The sequence below is a fragment of the Taeniopygia guttata genome, chromosome 13 (genome assembly GCF_048771995.1).
Source record: "Taeniopygia guttata chromosome 13, bTaeGut7.mat, whole genome shotgun sequence".
In the NCBI taxonomy this organism is placed as follows: Eukaryota; Metazoa; Chordata; class Aves; order Passeriformes; family Estrildidae; genus Taeniopygia; species Taeniopygia guttata.
The window spans coordinates 337,431-355,024 of record NC_133038.1 but is presented as its reverse complement, the minus strand read 5'-3'; the positions used below and the strand labels follow the sequence as shown (position 1 = coordinate 355,024).

Genomic DNA, 17,594 nt, shown 5'->3' with positions numbered 1-17,594 from the left:
GGGAAAAAAGGAAAATATTCTGGTGGAGCTGCCTGCAGAAATGTGTCTCTGGCATAGTAACTGTTGTGTTTTCAAAATGAAACTTTTTGCTTTGGTTAGGTTTTTTTTGTTTTTTTGGTTTTTGTTCATTCATAGTGGAAGCCAAATTCTACTGATTCTCCACTTCCCTTTTCTATTTTTTTTTTTTTTTTGTTTCTTCCATCTTTCCAGCTTTCCCCATCTTTCACTGCACATATTCTTTTTTTTCTGACCTTATTTTTCATGTTCCTCTGTTCCAATGGAGCATGAGGGCAGGCAATGTCTGAATAGGAATATAATGCAAAAAAAAGAGGAACTTCCAAGACACCAACTTCCTAACTCATCTGTGCCAATTACCCTCTGCTTCTATATTTTTCAGTAGGAAATGAGGAATTGTCTACTGTGGCTTATTCTAGCAATAATGAACATTAAAACTGCCTTCAGAGAACTCTTTCACATTTTATAGAGGGCAAGGGGCCTCTTGGGCTTTAGTTCTTGCATCTAGATCGTTTGAGAAAATAAATTCCTGAGAAATTGAAAGCACTTGTGATCCCAGCTGTGCTAGATCAGAGCCCAGAGCAGGCTGGGCTTCCTGGGGCTCTGCAGAAGTGATGGCTGTGCTCATCTCATTGTGCCTCTGGAGGCAGACACAGGGCAGCAGATGGACCCCTGCATCTTCCTGCAGTAGTCTCAGCCTGTGAAGGTAATTCCCCCCTCTGGTTCAGTCCGAGCTTTTGGTCCAGCATGTCTTGGTTTTGGGGAAGAGGAGGGTGTATTTGTTATTGATCTTTCATCTTTCCTTGGATAATAAGTTTAGGTGGTTTTTGGATTTATTTAAAGTAGATACTAAGCCAGCAGTTTAGTGTACAGAATGCCACAGCTGGTGTGGAAGGCTGTGGTAGAAATGTACATTCCATTGGATTCACCTCTGCTTTTGGAGCTGATATGGATGGGTTCACCTGGGAGCTTTATGCTGTTGAATTTGAATTTGTGCAGTAAAGAAATATGCAACAAGTGGGGGAACTGACACTAACAGCAGTGTTCCTGTGTCTGGCAGGAGTGGAAGAACAGGAGGCTTACCATAAACCTTAACTGAAACAAAAAATCAAAAATCAAACAGAACAGCTCCTCTGTAAGTGTGGTCTGAAGCTGGCTGCTGATTAAAGAAAGGTGATTAAGAGGTGGTTAATCCATGCCCTAAGCAGGAGGGGAAAAGCAGAGAGCTTCTGGTGGACTGCACCACTTGCAATGATCTGGTTTCTGTATGAAGAACATGGCAGAATTAATCTTGTAAGATAATTTGTATGGGAAGGGACCTCGGGAGGGCTGTGCTTCAGCATCCTGCCTGTGGTCAGCCGCTGGGTCAGACCAAGTTGCCCTGACCTGTTTCCAATCTGGGAAACCTCTCGTGACCTGTCCCACTCATTGGCTGAACTTGCAGGAAGAAACATCTCCTAGTATCCTGGCTAAACTTGTTAACTTATTATTTTGGCTTTTGGCCCTTGTCCCCCTTCTCTTTTATGCTCCTACTATGCACCCTGGGCAGAGCCTGGGTCTTCTCTCTTAATAAGCCCCTGGCAGGAGAGTGTTATGAGCCCCCAAAACCTCTCCTTCTCCAGCAGAACAACTCCTCTCTCAGCCAGGGCTTGATGCCCTGATTGTGCTGGTGGCTTCAGGCTTTGGGGGCTTTTTTTCTCCATTTTGTCAGTGTCTTTCTTGTATTGGAAGAACACAAAACTGGGCACAGTGTTCTAGTGTGGTCTGCTGTGTTTTAGGTAGAGGGGAGAATCCCTTCCTCCCATCTTTTGGGTGTGCTTCTCTTGGCGTATATCCATGTGGAGGCCTGAAGAGAAAAGGCTGTGTGAACTGGAGAGCCAAGCAGGAGCTGACTTGTGGCCCCAGACCACACTGGCTGCTGGCACTTTTGGGTATGGAATTAGTGGGATAGTCAAAGAGTGCCTGGAGGGATAATAACAAAAATAAATGCTTCTGCAGAAATCAGGCTGCCATGAGCTCATGAGTTCCAGCTGAGTCATTTCCCATTGGTGAGATGTGAGGTGGAAGGAATGGATAAATCTGTAGATAAATGGGGAAAAAGAAGCATGTTCTTGGTTCTTCAGATATGGCCTTACCTGATGGCCACAGATACTCCTGGCTGTGCTGTACACTACAGAAACTCTTGGCTAGAAAGTCATTTAGGCTCAGTCTACACTGCTACACATTTTTGCTGCTGCCTCCCCAGGCAAGACAGCGAGTTTTCAATTACAGAATCACAAACAGCCACACAGGACACACCCTGATTTATGCATCAAGTACCAGGAAAGGCTGAAGTTCTGTTTGTCGCTCAGCAGACGCTGGCGGTTGCTCCAGCATGTGAAATATTTCATGCCTGACACCTCAGTTCAGGAAATGGTGGTTTGCTCAGCAGAGGTGCAAGAGGCTGCAAGTTGTTATCAAGTGTAGCATGAGCCTTTCTCATAGTTTTTCTCCATTTTCTGAGTTTATTTTCCAGAGCAGAAAGCTGTGCTGGTCTCTTCATGGTGCACAGTGGGGTACACCAGCAGGCACTTCTGAGCTTGGGGTGCCTGCAGCAGAGGATGCGTCCTGAACACCAAGTTCTTTAGATTTTAATTAAGTTTTGACTGTGTAGCAAGTTCATTTTCCTGCAGAGCTGGGCTCACATCATGCAGATCTCAGTGGCTGAGGTGTGCCTGAGGTTTGCTGAACCGCAGCAAGTTCATTGTGAAACTGCCACAAAGGTGGCTCAGCTGCCCTGGGCTGTTGTTGTGTGAAGGGGTTGAAGATGAGCCTTTGCAGGCCCTTTCCCAGTGGCATGACCAGGTCTGTTCTGAGGGGGTGCTGTGCCCATCGATGTGTGGGAGGGCACCTGTGGGTTTCCTGCACACCTCTCTGCTTGGAGGAGAGTGCTGTGGTAAGGACAACGTCACACTCCAGCCCCACCAGGTCCTGCTCTGAAAGCAAAACCAAACAAACTGGAGGACCAGCATCTTCCTCCTTGTATTTACAAAGGCCACGTGAATAGGTCATGGTGATGATGGGGTGGCTCCTTCCAGCTGAGGCTGTGGGAGGTGGGAGTGCAGCCCCTGCCACCAGTCACCCTGGTGGCTTCCAACACTTCTGCAGATACCTTCTGATTTCTAAAAGAAGCAAACTACTCTGCTCCAACATGAGTCCCCAGCCTTCAAACATGGCTTAGGGAGCAAGTTGTTCCTCTTCACAAGAAGGACCTTCCCCAGGGCAATTAGCTGTTTCCCCTGGGATTTTGTCTCTACTTGGATCTGTAAGGCTCCATGCAATCTGTTTATGTAGCACAGCATTAGTGCTCCAGCCTTGGCACTGGGAATGGTCAAATGTCAGCCATGTGCAGCTCCCCTGACCCCTGCCTCCATCCCACTGTGGGGGTCTGTAGCTACAGAATCCTAGAATCATTTTGGCTGGAAAACCCTCTGAGATCATTGAGTCTAACCATTCCCCCAGCACTGTCAGCCCACCACTAAACTGTGTCCCCAAGTGCCACATATACATGTCTTTTAAATCCCTCCAGGGATGGTGACTCCACTACTGCCCTGGCCACACCATTCCAAGGCTTGGCAACATTTTCCATGTAGAAATTGTTCCTTATATCCAGTCTAAACCTCCCCTGGCACAACTTGAGACCATTTCCTGTTATCCTATCACTTGCTACCTGGAGAAGAGGCTGATCCCCTCCTGCCTCCACCCTCCTGTCAGGGAGTTGTAGAGAGCAATGAGGTTCTGTCCTGAGCCTCCTTTTCTCCAGAACATTTTACTCCCTGCAGAAGCTGTCAGAGCAGAGTCATTCCTGATCCTGGAGACACTGTCTTGGCAGGACACCCCCTCAGCCTGCCTGTACTCCTTGGCACTCACTTCCTTGGTGGAAGATGTCACCCTGCTGTGGAACCCAGAAAAATGTTATTGCAAGGCTTCCTCATACCTGTGAGCAGATCAAGGGCTGTTCCCAATCTTAAATAACCCGTGAATGCTCTGGTTACCTAAAGGTGTGTGCATTGTAATGAAACACCTTGGTGAGCTGCTTCTCTCAGGATGTTGATTAGGTAGAATATTTAATATAAAATACCTGTTTAACGTGAGTGAAATACTGCAGGGAAGTGAGCTGAGCTCTTCATTAGGGATGGGACTGAGGGGCTCAGCCTGTGCTTCCAGCAAAGCTCCTCATGTTTCTCTGTGGGAAGCCTGTTTGGGGGCTTACAGAAGCATGGGGTGAAAGGCTAGGCAGGAGAAATCCCAGTAATGCTCCTCCAAAGCTGATAGTGAAGGATTGCCCTGGGTAGGAATGGCAGCTGCTGGATAAAACAGAGAATTATTATTTCTATGTGAAATATAGATGTCTAACATGATTCAGTTGCTGATTTTAAATATTGCCACTAGTAATCTATGTCATATCCCTCCAGAACTGTTAAAAATATCCTAAGAACTAGCCTGTTCCACAAGGCTGGCACAGGCCAGCTCAGTCCCCACTCTGCTCCCTGATTTTTTCAAGAATAAAGCTGGTGAAAACAAAGCTGTACCTGTTTGGACTTGTCTTCCCAGTTAGTTTCTGCTTCCTGAGCACTGTTGGTGAAATCTTTGTAATATTAAGCTGATGAAAGAACAAACTCAGTGAAATATATTCTTGCAATGGAGATATTGGAACTGAGCATATTTGGTGGATATGCTGTGGTTCACCTGGCTGTTGTTATTTAATAGCTGGTATGTGTAATGCTTGTGCTCAATTCAGTTTGAAGTAGGGCCAGTATTCTTCTGCTGTTTGCTGTCCTTCATTCTCTGTGTTATCAATGCCAAACCACCCATGCTTTGAAAGGAGCAAAACCTCCAGCTATTTTCTGGTTGCCCAAAGTTCCTCAGACCCTTCTCCTTCCTCCTCCCTCCTCCCTTTGAGAACCTGCCCTTTACCACTCCCTTGTTTTTGTGTTTTCAACCATTGATCCACACAAACAGAACAAAGTCCTTCCCTCTGCCTGTGGCTGGCTGGCAGCTGTTTCGGCTCAGGCTGTCCCATAGTGCTGCTGAAGCTGAATTCCCCTGGAAGGTCCCCAGATGATGCTGGACACATCTTGGCTTGCCCCAGCTTTGATGCTGTGACCACGTGCCCACAGGGCGTTGTGTGATGGGGAGCAAGCACAACAGGCAATGGTCCTTGGCTGAGGTGTGACACTGCTATGCAGAATAGGTGCTGAGCTCATCTGTGACAGCTGAGCTCCCACCCTCTCATCACAGCTCAGGAAACATCTTTTGCTGCTGTTTTGGCCCAGGGGCTGAGCAACCTGCTGGGCCACCAACTCAGCCTTTCCTCCCTACTGGTTTGTGGCAGCTGGGAGCACTGGTGAGCTCTGAGATGCTGGTCTGTGCTGGGAGGGCTGACAGCTTCTCACCCTCATCCCACCTGACATCTCGGGCTGGCTGGTGCTGGCTGCCAGGCCCTTCAAAGGCTTCATGGTGAGGTTTCTGTATGAATCATGAGCCAAATGAAGGGAGTAGATCATTCTGAAGTTAAAAAGGCTGAGGAGAGCTGCACTGTTTGTGTCAGTCAAAAAGCAAGGAGAGAGACTAGGTTTGCTCTCCTGTTTTCTCAGCAGATCAGACTCCTTATTCCTGGATATCTGCTGCTGTTTCCCAGTGCCTGTTTCATCCATATGTTTGTGTTAGATTTCCAGCCTCACACACCAGAACAGATGGTAACTGCCTTGGTGTTCATGCAGAGACAGACCCTGGTAACTTCTGGCACAGAGGTTTTGGTTGGATGGTTCACCTGATCTGCTCCTTGCCCGTCCCTGGCCCTCCTCATCTCTGAGCCCTGTGGCTACAGATCCTCCTGGCTGCCCCACCTTCCTGTTGTGCTGCCTGTGATGTAACACTGACCTTCCACCATGGTCAGCAAGGCAGTCAGGGGCTGAGAATGTTCATGCCTGGCAACCCTGAGTCTTTCATACGGTGTGTGCCATCCCTGCTCATAGCCAGCTGGGGACCAAATCCTGCAGGATGAGCAGATTTTCTAGGTTTTAGGCAATTTGTGACTTCTCCTAGCTTGGTTGATTGCCTTTGAGAGTTCAGCTAATGGCAGTGCATGCCATTGTTGGAACTTTGGAAGGGGCCATGGGAAGTTTTCCCATCCCTTTCCAGCTCCTCCTTTCTCTGGGGAAGCTGTGCTGGGACAGAGTGCATGGCAGGGAACCACACTGGCTGAATTGACATCCTGACCTTATCAGGACAAATGAGACCGAAGGTTAGTGGGGAATGACACAGTGCAAGTAACTGGAGTTACCTGCACCAATGTGCTTTTCTTGTTGCTTTTATTACTGCCTTGGGGGTTTTTGCACATAGAAGGGCTGGAGAGGAACAGACATGAGTTAACAGCAAGAGAAATATTGAAGAGGATAGCAAAATGTGGGAGAAAACTCTGAAGTGTGGTGGGAGAGGTACAAGCAGTGGACTGAAGCAGTTGGTGAAAGGGAAAACACAACTTAGATACAATTGGTCCATGAAATTGTGACTTTCCTCCCTATCTCCCTTTCTAGGAAAGATGTTTCCCCATCTAAGCTCTAACACTAACTTTTCTACAGATAACACTTCTTTCCTTCTCTGAGAGAATCTTTTGCCCTGAGAAAGTTTCTGTCTTCCTTGTGTTGTGTTTTTACAAACATGAGGGAAAATTGGGCCCTTGTGGAACTGGAGAGGAGGAATGATCCTCAACAGCAGAAAACTGTTTGTAGTCCAAGACCTTTGGTTGCTTTCTAAGCAATAGTTTGCCTTTGCACCACAAATAAATATCCAACTGGTTTTTGCAGTTATAAATTCAAACCTGTGGCACTGCTATCCATTCCAGGTGTGATATTGTAAATCATGTGACTGCCTGGAAATGTGTGTGATTATCAGGATTCAATCACCACAGCAAATAAAGGTGAAAGGATAACTGCAGGATAACTTTCTGCTGCATAGAAGGCAAAGTTTATGAGGTGCCACTGCTCTGGGCAGCCAAGAGCCAGAGGCTTCTCCAGGGACTGGTGAGCCACTCACTGAGAATCCATTTGGACAAAAACTGGGGGAAAAGCAACAACTCCTTTTTTACAGGTCCCAGGTTTTCCCTGGGAAAAGCTTCAGCTAGCAGATGTGTGAGACCCTGCCTCTGCAGCGCTGGAAACCTCTGCTGGCATGAACCAGGAGCTTCTTCCACCTTAATGCAGGATGCTCAGGGCAAAATCTGTGCTTGAGATGCTGCAGAGCTTTCCTACATACAGGATGTGGGATTATATCTGAGACTGTCAGTTTCAGGAAGTTTTGTCCTGCTGATGGCCTAAGGCTCTAAAGCTAAATAAAGGGATTTAGTTTGTTTTTGAATGTTTCCAAGGCTCACAAGTGAGCTGCAGCAGTGATGGTGTAAGGATGGGGTAGGTGATGGAAAGCCTTCCAAGCCTGCAGCAGTACTCCATTCATTTCCTAAATGGCCAGTGATTACACAACGACTCCTTTTTGTTTTCCACCTCAGAGAAGCTGTCTTTATTTTTACAACAGCTGCGCTGCCTTTAGCTCTTTCTGTCATGCAAGGTTCGTGGCACAAGAGCTCCTTGCCCTTTGAGCCCTGCCCATAGGAAATTTATTGCCTTGGCTGGGTTTGAAAGGGCTGAGTAGCTCTCCCCAGGGACCTGCTCTCCTGAGATGAGAACACTTCCCAGGTGAATTTAGCTGTGTGCATGTGACAGGTGAAAACTGCTCTTATTCCAACAGAATAAGAGTCGGGTTTATGAAGAGTTTACTGGGTTTATGAAGAGCTTAATTAGGACAGGCAAGTTCAGAAAAATCCAGTGTCAGGTTTCTATCACGTAGCCATTGCAGGGAGTTTACCCTGAAGAGCTGATGATGCTCCTCTCTGTACAGGTGGCCTAAAAGTCTCTTTAATCTGTTGCTTCTGCAAGTCCCACCTGCCCTGAAGGTGATGGAGGAGCCAGTCAGGCATCAGCTCAGCACAGCAGCCCCCAAGTCGTCCCTCTCCTGGGCTGAAAAGCACCACACTGTTTTTCTTCCCCTCCCAAAGAGTTCAAAACAACAAAATTGGCAGTATATAACTGGGGTGGCATTTATCCATCCAGATGGTTCAATAGCTGAATAACTACCAAATTCTGTTATGAGACTTTGCCACTTTTCACTGGTAAAACGCCCAACATGCAGTCAGACATGCAGGTGTCTTGGCAGGTAACAAGGAAAAGCATTTCCAACATCCTGATGAAATAGTCTTGGGGCATATCTGCGGTTCCTGGCTGTGAGGCACTTGCTGCTGCTTTCTTCTATTCCCAAAACTTGGTCTAACCTTTTATCTGTGAACATTTCATTGCTGGGGTTTTTTTTTTGGGATGTGAGCGTATTTGTGAAAAGCGTGTTGCTTGAAATGCATGAATGGCCAAATTATCTCTACCTTATTTTTAGCAATGCTTGCATCATAGAAAGTTTCCCATCTCTCTCCTGCCCCCTCCCCCCACATGTGGTAAACTTGCAAGGGCTCTTGAAACTGATTTCCTCCTTGTGTTGGTGATGCTGAGCTGGGGTCCTGTCCCAGGGCTAGAGCAGCTCTGGGGCTGCAGCCCCACATTCTTTCCCTGGTAGAAGCTGCTGCTGCAGCTGATCAGGACACAAATCTGGTCATGGAATCACAGAATCATCAAATGCTTTGGGAATTTGGGACCTTAAATCTCATTTTTCTCCAACCTGCCATGGGCACAGACACCTTTCATTAGACCAGGTTGCTCCAAGCCCCTCTCAACCTGGCCTTGAACACTTCCAGGGATGGGGCAGCCACAGCTGCTCTGGACCGCCTGTGCCTCAGCACCCTCCAGCGTCAAGAATTTCTTCCCAAAGTCTATTCAATCCAACCCTACCCTGTGTCAGTTTGTAGCCATGTCTCTTGTCCTGTCACTGTCTGCCCGAGGTAAAAGTTGCTGTCTCTTTTATAATCTCACTTTAAACACTGGAAGACTGAGAATCTGGTGGGTGATTTCTTAGCTTGTGCAAAAACGTTCCTGCTCTAGATCTGCAGGATTTGGGGTGTGTGTGATGTAAGGCAGCCCAGGTACTGAGGCATTCCCAGCCTGGGGACCTTCAGGCCAGCTGCCTGCCAGGCAGTGTGGCAGCTCTGGGGACAGCAGGGTCCCCACGCTCCCCGCTCCCTCCAGGCCAGGCTGCACTCATCAGAAGCGGCTGTCTGCCCTGCCAGGGCTGCCAGGGGGGCTGGTTCATGATGAACATGACAAAGGGACCTCCCCAGGCTGCCCCTCCACTTTACTGGGCTGGATTTGAGAGCCGTGACCTGGCACTCAATTTTCCCTCCTCCCTCAGTAAGCCTCTCGCTGTCCCTGCCCCGCAGGCCAGGCTGCAGCAAAGCCTGTGCCAAAGGCATAGGAAATGTCCTCTTTGTTCCAGCCCCTTGGGCTGGCTCTTCCTCTCCTGCAGCCCAATATTCTCTTTTGGCCCTGGCCCAGAAAATGAAGTTACTCCCCAAAGGCCAGCACAGCCATGGAGTTTTCCTGGGTTTTTCCGGGCAGTGTCAGTGGCTGTGGCTCTCACACACTGCCTCAGCCTCTCTTGTATCCAGCCACATGTGATGCAATGACGTTAGACCCTTACAGCACGAAATACAGCGAATTAATCAAATATTCAGGGGAAAACCAGCTTGCTTTCCCGTCGCCTTCTGAATTGTGCCTCTGCTCTCTTTTTAAGCAAACCTGAGGTCTTTAACTAGAGCTTCACTGCTGATCTAGTACCAGAAGCCAGTGGTATTGCTTATAGGAACATCCATAGCAGGGACTTGCTGTACTTGCTGTATTTTTTAGCGTAGCCTTGCTCTGAGTCAGGTCTGACTTGCAGACAAGTCAGACCAACTACCCTGCAGTGTACAGCACCAGGGCTCCCCTTCCCTGCCATGTAGGATTCCACCCACTTGGAAGAGGCTGGGGGCAGAAAATGAGAGCAAACTAAATTCTTTGTGCTTTCATGAGTCATGGAAAAACCCCTCCAACTGTCTCAGCAGCACATCTGTTTGGGTATTTTCAAGGAAGCTGGAATGCATCCTCAGAGCTCTTCCATGAGAAAAAGTAAAAATGTCATATATAAAACACTTTATTAAACATTTTATACAACACTTTATATACAAAAATAAAATGTACAAGAAAAATAATCTTTTCCAGCTTAGTGATTTGATTCCTATCTATTACACACACACATTAGAACCTCTTCCATCCAGCACTTGCATATGCTGATCCAGAGGATCTGTGGGATGTTACAGCTTGTGTGCAGTACTGGAGGAATCCCCACAGAGTGTCAGAAGGAATCTACAAAAGGCATGATAAAGAGCTCTGCCCCTATCAGTGCAAAATTCTTTCATGCAGCAGTTCTTGAACTCTTATGAAGAAAGGGATAGGGCATGCCTATGGCAGAGAGCATCCGAGGAGTGCACCTGGGGAACAAACTAGGTGGAAGCAAAGCTTAAACTGAATTTTCACATTTCAGTGGTCTATTTACAGAGTTGAAGGGTGTGAAATACAAACTACATGATGGAGTAAATCAAAGAAGAGTTAGCCCATTAGCGTAATTTTTCTCCAAAAGTGTAATAAGAGTTGTTAAGCTCAATGTCACCAGTGTTGCACAGGTAAGCAGCAATCAAAACTAACAGTCAGAGACTTATCTAGAGTGTCTCCTCTAAGCACTCTGTGGGTAAAGTGCTCATCACACAGGGAGAATGGTAACCTGCTCCCCAGGCCTGTGGTACCCCGCCTAGGTCAGACTCCATGGCACAGTGACACCTTCCAGCAAAAGCTTCACCTCCAGAGCAATGGGGTGGGAGCTGCAGCTGAGCACCTTCAGCACCAGAGTCCTGCTAGGGAGATGGGGCTCCTTTTGAACATTGTAATGGTGTTTTTCATGCTAACCTTTCCACGCCTACAATTGAAACGGAATAGAAAAGCTACTTTCTTCCTTCAGTCAGTAACAAAAAATTTCTTCCATTCTCTCCAGGATTGTCCAAGTTTTGATCCAAGAGCAGTTTGTGGTTGGAGGAAGCCAAGGGTTTACAGTCCACAGGGAATAACTTGCATGGTCGGCCTCACTGTATCCAGCCAGGAGAAGTCTTTCTGGTCAAAGAACCTGAAATCCAACTCTCCTAGATGAAAGGAACAGAGAATGGGCACTGAATTAATGCAGCAAGAGCAAAATAGCATATAGATGTATTAAAAATAAGTATCAAGAATGGTAAGATTTCTCAGATGAGAGTAAATACTTCAGACTAATCTTTTTCTAAAATACATCAGACACTTTCTATTAAACTGTTTCATTTAAGCTATTGCTAGAGGAAATTCCTCAGTTACATTCTAAGGAGTTCCTTTACACACGTATAACCCTGAAATCTGTAGGAGTTGCTTACTGGAGGTGCTTTTGACTTTTCCTTTTTATCAATGAATTCCTTAAAGCTTTCCAACAGGCTTCTTTGGAATCTCAGAACACAAGGATGGTGAATTCCACCGTTTCCTTTGCTGCCTCCCAGTTAGTGTCTTATCTACATCATCCTGTGCCCTTGGCTGTCAGGGACAGGCCAGGAGCTGTACCTGATGTCGTGTCGATGTCCCCATCCTGCTCCTTGTAGCTGTAGGTGCTGCACAGGGTCTGGGTGCCTGACTCGTTGGTGAGAAAGCCTTTCCCACCAATGCTGGTGTTGTGCCAGTCCTGGGCTGAGCCAAGCAGCTGGAAGAGAAGGAGGAGATGGTAAAAACTGCTCCTTCCTGCTGTGGGTGCAATGTTTACTTGCCCTCAATTAGAAGACAGGTAAGCAACAAGATCTATTTTCTCATGCTAAGTTATATAAAACTTGTTTTGTCACAGTTTAAAAAAAATTTCATGCAAAACAGCAAGGGCTGGAGCACCTTTTCACCTCATCTTATCAGTGGGATGAGCATGACATGTCTGGAAATGCAGATTAGGAGCTAAACATGTCAGAGGTGGAGGGAAGGGCAAAATAGAAAAGTCTAGAGGATCTTTGCAGACCCTAATACAACAACCTCAGATCAAGGAAATGGCCTCAAGTTGTGCCAAGGGAAGTTTATATTGGGTATTAGGGAAGAAATTTTCATAGAAACTGTCAAGCATTGGAACAGGCTGTCCAGGAAGTGGTGGAGTCATCATCCCTGGAAGTGTTCAGAAAACAAGATGATATGGCACTTGAGGATATGGCTTAATGAACATGGTGGTGGTGCTGGGATGATGGTTGGACTTGACATCTTAGAGATCATCTCCAACCTTAATGATTCTGTGATACTATGAACCTCCAATCCTACCAGTATTCAGTAACTTCCCCTGACTTTTATAAGGTAAATATTTCCATATTTCTGGGTGTGTCCTGTCCAGCTCATGTTTGCAAAGCAGCCTTCTTCTTAATTTTTCAGGTTTCCTCATTAAGAACAAGTATGTTCAGCTCACATGAGATTGGATCAGACACCTGCTTCCCTTCCTTTCTTGGTAAAACATCAACTTTGGACAATTTTATTCTGTTTTACCTTAAAAATATCCGGGTTTATTTCCTCTTCATCTTCATCTGTGACTGTTTTGTAAGCACATAAAAAAAAGGGAAGAAAGCATAGATGTCAACTTTTAGCCCTCATACTTCTGCTTCTTCACCACAGAACCTACTTCATATTCTCCTGTCACACAACATGACCACTTTTTATTCATGCCCACCCCAGACAACTCACAGCCCTTCATCTCTGATGCTCTTCAATTCAACAACTGCATGCTGAGGTGCAGGACTCCAGCCAGCTCTGATGCCTCCCCCGGGCTCAACAGAGCAGAGCCCACTTGCTGTAGAAGATGATTTGCATCCCGACTGAAGAACCACCCTGATATATCCACCCTGATATATCCATGTTAATTATTTATTTCCCCAGTGATAAGCATGGCTACCTTCACATCTCTGCTGGAGCAGGAGGCATTTCAGAGCCTTTCACCCATGGGTAGGTGGCATGTGCCAGCTCTTCCCTTCTGCACCCTGGTTGGTGTAGTAACTCCAAATTCCCAAATCTATGAGGTGGGAGTTGTTTTTTCTAGAATACAGCTCTTGTTTCTCCTGTTTGCCCAGACACTCCTTCATCCTGCTGTCTTGCCTCCAGCAGACCAGTAAAAGACTGGGCTAGGAAAAAAGAAATACCCACCCTCTGAGGACGAAGCCAGGGGAGACACCTGGAGCTGGTAGAGGTCGTTGGTGCTGTCAGCCATGGTGACCTCCATCGCTGGCCTCCAGTCGGTCAGGGAGCCGCTCACCTCGCAGGAGGACAGGTCTGTGGGATGCACCAGGAGTTGGCACTCACAGGACAGAGACAGCCACCCCTGTTCCTTCCCTACCAGTCTGACACTGCACCTGCCCCAGCCCCAAGACTCATCTTTGACCGTGGGTTTAGCACAAATGGCATTTTCCACTCTGCTCAGACCTAAACCCAGCATCTCACCCAAAGTCATGGCTGTGCTCTCCACCTCCACTTCCTGCCCTGCATAGTCGTGAACAGTGTAGCCACTGTGGTCATCTGGCAAAGGAGTGCTGGTTAAGCTTTCTGCTGACTCTTTCAGCATTGTCTCTTCATAACACTGAAAACAAGGGTAAAGCATGTCTAAGAATGTGCAAGTTCCCATATAAAAAAAGTTAAGAAAGAAAACCACCAAAACCTCTAACTTCTTAAGCTGCCTCTACAGACACATACCTTTCTCTTGTTCTTGTTTCTTACTTCCCTTGAAGACTTTGACTTCCTTTCTGTGAAATAAAATAAGACCAATGTGAGAAAGGGCTGCACATTTTAGGCAAGTGTGAGCTCTTGCAGCCTTGAAACCTGCTCAGCAAGCTCAGCTACTGCCATCACCAGCCAGTCCCCATGACCCTCTGATGCTGCCTTTAGGCATGTTTAAGGAATTTGGGATAAAATGAACTGTTTGTACAAGCTGTTCCCAGCAATAGCCAGTGAGCAAGCTCAGTAGCACCAGTGCTGCCAACAGGTCTGTCACCCCCTGCTTACACAGAGCAGAGCCTTTAAGTGCTGTTTAAACAGTGTAACTCCAGCTGGATTGCCAAGGGTTTACCTTTCTTCTGATGCTTTGTCAAGGGTGGCAGCATCCTGTAAACCCTGACAGCACTGGAGCCCCTGTTGATGCTTTTATCCTTCACTTCTTCAATGTCAGGCAGGGAATTCATGGCACAGCGGAAATTTGCCTTCCAGGTTTTTGGATCAGGATCTTTCTCACCTTCTTTATACCTTCCTGTACATAAGAGATGGGTTGTGTATTTCAGACTTTCCAGTGCTGATTCTTCCCACAAAGACATTCTATTTTCTGACATACATACTAGTAGTTAATCTAACTACCAGTGTAAGTCTAGGCAAAAAAATCAGGCATGAGACTGATGGGAATGTAAAGCCAGCACACACCTGTATGAATGGCCCAGCTCCGGAAAAGGCAGGCATCCTTCTCCATGTCCCAGCCATGCTTAGCTGCATGTTTCCATGGGATTTGGAAGATCCTCTTCTCCTGAAATTTAACCAAGAGAGATTTGAATTAAAAAAAGAAATGTTACATGCCAGTTTGGAGTGATGGATTTAATCAGAGTTCTCGGCTGCAGTTCAGAAATGTTCTAACACCCCCTGCTCTATATTTTAGAGTGGGGGGTTATAACTATTGGCATATAACTACAATGGTTATTTAATCTATATTTTAATTAAATAGCCATTGTTCCATCTATTTTGTTCATGGCATTTAAGGCTTTTTATGATTTCTGAAATTGGAAAAAAAACCCCCAAAGGTGCTACAGTACAGGAGAACTGAGCAATATTATCAACTTTATCCCCAAATAATTTCAATATATCATATCTAACCTATTATTATGTCATATATTACAGCATTTTTTCTAGATACACTTTGTCAGAGAATCTCTTTTTAAAATTGCCCATAAGATCTTGCAGCAATCCTACCAAAAAATGTAGATTTAATATCCTCTTGGGAGTGGATATGGACACTTCAGAGACTTGGTTCAGTAAGCTCAGTGATCTCGACCTGTGCTATACCCTGGTAAGAGAGTGGCCTTACAGACCAAAAAATAGAACATTTCTTTCAGGCTGAATCTTAAAAATGGAAGCAACTGGAGTATAACAGCAGCTGCTTATCTGGAACAGGAGGTGACTTGGCTCAATGAGCAGCAGGAATTAAAAGAGATTTTGAATGTTTCATTCTCCAACATACAAAGAATGTTTTCTTTGCAATTTATCATTACCCTCCTGGGAATTTTCTGAGGGAAAAATGGAACTACTCCACTGTGTACCAAGCAGAGCTATCTTTTCTGCAAACAAAAACTGTTCCTTCTTAAACATAGTGCTGGCAAGCTTTCTCCATGTCTTTTCCTTTATGATCTTGACTTGTGTTTAATGTCATTTAAGAACGAGGAATGTTAATGCTATACAAGTAGCACTAATGATGGTAATAGCACAAAGCAGCCTCACCTTGTTAATCCATATCAATCCTGGTATTTGATTGGAATCAATCTGCATTTCCAACCACGGTCTCATGCGCATTCTTGACACCGGCATGTTGGCTCTGAAAGAAGTAACAAACAGGTCAGACAAACTCACATCACCCTTTTAACCACTCTGCAGTGTCGCCCCTCCCATACTGTCTGTGCTCGGCATCACCGCCAGTGCTACCGAGAACTACTTTTCGGGAGTCTTAACTCGTTCGGTGCCTCTCACCGCTCCTGAAAGGAAATGCTTCCTGCTCCGCCTGGCTCAGCTCCAACACACGGCTCAGGTTTGGAATTCGGCAGAGAGGCCGATGGCAGCAGTGGGTGTTCAGCCCAGTGGGTGTTCAGCCCGTGCTGCGTGGGGAGCTCCGGGTGGGCCCGCTCGGGCTGCGGGGAGCCCGGTTCCGAGCCCGGTTCCGAGCCAGGTCTGGGTCCGCCAGCACCGCCACGGGGCGCGGGTGCTCCCCGGCTCCACAGCCACGGAGGGGCACCGACCGCAAAATCCTCTCGCCAAAAGTTTATTATTAATGAAGTTGCGCAAGTCGGGGGCAGCGGTGCTGCTGCAGGTGGGTATCCCCAGTCCCACCCCGCCCCGTCCCAGCAGCGGCGCCGGCGCTGCCGCCGCGCTGACCGGCCCTCCCGGCGCTTCCTCTGCACGAATAATTTCCTGTTTGCGGGCTTTTCCCAAGACACACGGCCCGAGGCTGCCCGAGGAACACGTTCCTAACTTTTACCAGCCCGGCGGGGGCGGGACGCGGCCCCGGAGAGTGCCCGCCCCGGGCAGGGTCTGCCAAGGGCCGCCCGCCCCGCCGGGGCTGCTCGGCCGAGCGGAGCCGCGCCGGGCCCGCGCTGCGCCCGGAGCCCGCCCGAGCCTTCCCCGAGCCTCCCCCGAGCCTCCCCCGAGCCTTCCCCGAGCCTCCCCCGAGCCTTCCCCGAGCCTCCCCCGAGCCTCCCCCGAGCCTTCCCCGAGCCTTCCCCGGGCCCTGCGCCCCCGCGGGAGGATGCGCGGTGCCCACCCCGTCCGCTGCCGGGGCAGTGCTGCCGGGGCAGTGCCCCCGCTCCGCCTCCAGAACCGCCCGGCGCCGCCGGGGCCGGCGCTGCCGCCTCAGGCCAGCGGAGCTGAGCGGCGCCGTGCCCCGGCTCCGCTCCCATGGACCCTGCGGGGCGACTCCTCCTGGAACTGGAACCCCCGTGCTGCGCCAAGTGGGGGACTGACGGTGGGATGGGATAAGACAGGATGGATAGGATTAGGATAGGATAGGATAGGATAGGATAGGATAGGATAGGATAGGATAGGATAGGATAGGATAGGATAGGATAGGATAGGATAGGATAGGATAGGATAGGATAGGATAGGATAGGATAGGATAGGATAGGATAGGATAGGATAGGATAGGATAGGATAGGATAGGATAGGGTACGATAGGGTACGATAGGATAGGATACGATACGATAGGATACGATAGGGTACGATAGAGTAGGATAGGATGGGACGGGACGGGATGGGATGGGACGCAGCAGGACCCACCTCGCTGTGCCGTGCAGTGCCGAGCTGTGGCTCTCCCGGCCGCCCGCCGCCCGGCTCTGGCTGCCGCGGGCCGCGCCCGGGGGTATAACGCGGCGGCTCCGGGATTCCCCGCGCCCGGGCCCGGCCGCCGCCCGGCCAATCCGCGCCGCGGCGAGGGGTGGACGCGCCCGTCATTGGCGGCCGCCGCGGCATCACTTCGGGGAAATCACGCTGTTGTAGCACCAGTGGCTCGGGGGGCGCGGCTCCCCCGCTGCGAGCTCCGGCCCCGCCCCGCCGCCCGCCCGCGCTTCCGTGCGGAGCCGCCGCCGCCGGGATCCAGCACCGCCCGGGATCCACTGCAACCCGGGATCCAGCACCGCCCGGGATCCAGCACAACCCGGGATCCAGCACCGCCCGGGATCCAGCACCGCCCCGGGATCCAGCACCGCCCGGGATCCAGCGGTGCCCGGGATCCAGCACCGCCCG

General features: G+C 48.6%; 1 protein-coding gene across 3 annotated transcripts; it reads right to left on the bottom strand.

Moving 5' to 3' along the window:
• Window positions 1-10,166: 10,166 nt before the first annotated feature.
• IRF1 (interferon regulatory factor 1) lies at window positions 10,167-17,286 on the bottom strand. Of its 3 annotated transcripts, none has more exons than XM_030283961.4 (10): window positions 17,130-17,286; window positions 15,585-15,678; window positions 14,520-14,619; window positions 14,176-14,352; window positions 13,803-13,852; window positions 13,554-13,689; window positions 13,260-13,385; window positions 12,609-12,652; window positions 11,664-11,799; window positions 10,167-11,221 (listed from the first exon to the last, which is right to left on the bottom strand). In XM_030283961.4, the coding sequence occupies exons 2-10, from the start codon at window positions 15,669-15,671 to the stop codon at window positions 11,130-11,132; spliced, it is 948 nt and encodes a 315-aa protein (XP_030139821.2). In that variant the 5' UTR covers window positions 15,672-15,678; window positions 17,130-17,286; the 3' UTR covers window positions 10,167-11,129. The 3 variants fall into 3 exon arrangements, with proteins under 3 accessions (XP_030139821.2, XP_030139822.2, XP_030139823.2); XM_030283962.4 differs by lacking the exon at window positions 17,130-17,286 and adding an exon at window positions 15,831-16,412; XM_030283963.4 differs by lacking the exon at window positions 14,176-14,352.
• Between the last annotated feature and the right edge of the window lie 308 nt (window positions 17,287-17,594).

Excerpts from the sequence above, each read along its gene's own strand:
- IRF1 (XM_030283961.4), bottom strand. The coding sequence starts at position 15,671 with ATGCCGGTGTCAAGAATGCGCATGAGACCGTGGTTGGAAATGCAGATT. Across the intron at positions 14,353-14,519 it reads GAGCTGGGCCATTCATACAG|GAAGGTATAAAGAAGGTGAG; the intron begins GTGTGTGCTGGC and ends TCTTATGTACAG. Across the intron at positions 13,853-14,175 it reads GACAAAGCATCAGAAGAAAG|AAAGGAAGTCAAAGTCTTCA; the intron begins GTAAACCCTTGG and ends TTTATTTCACAG.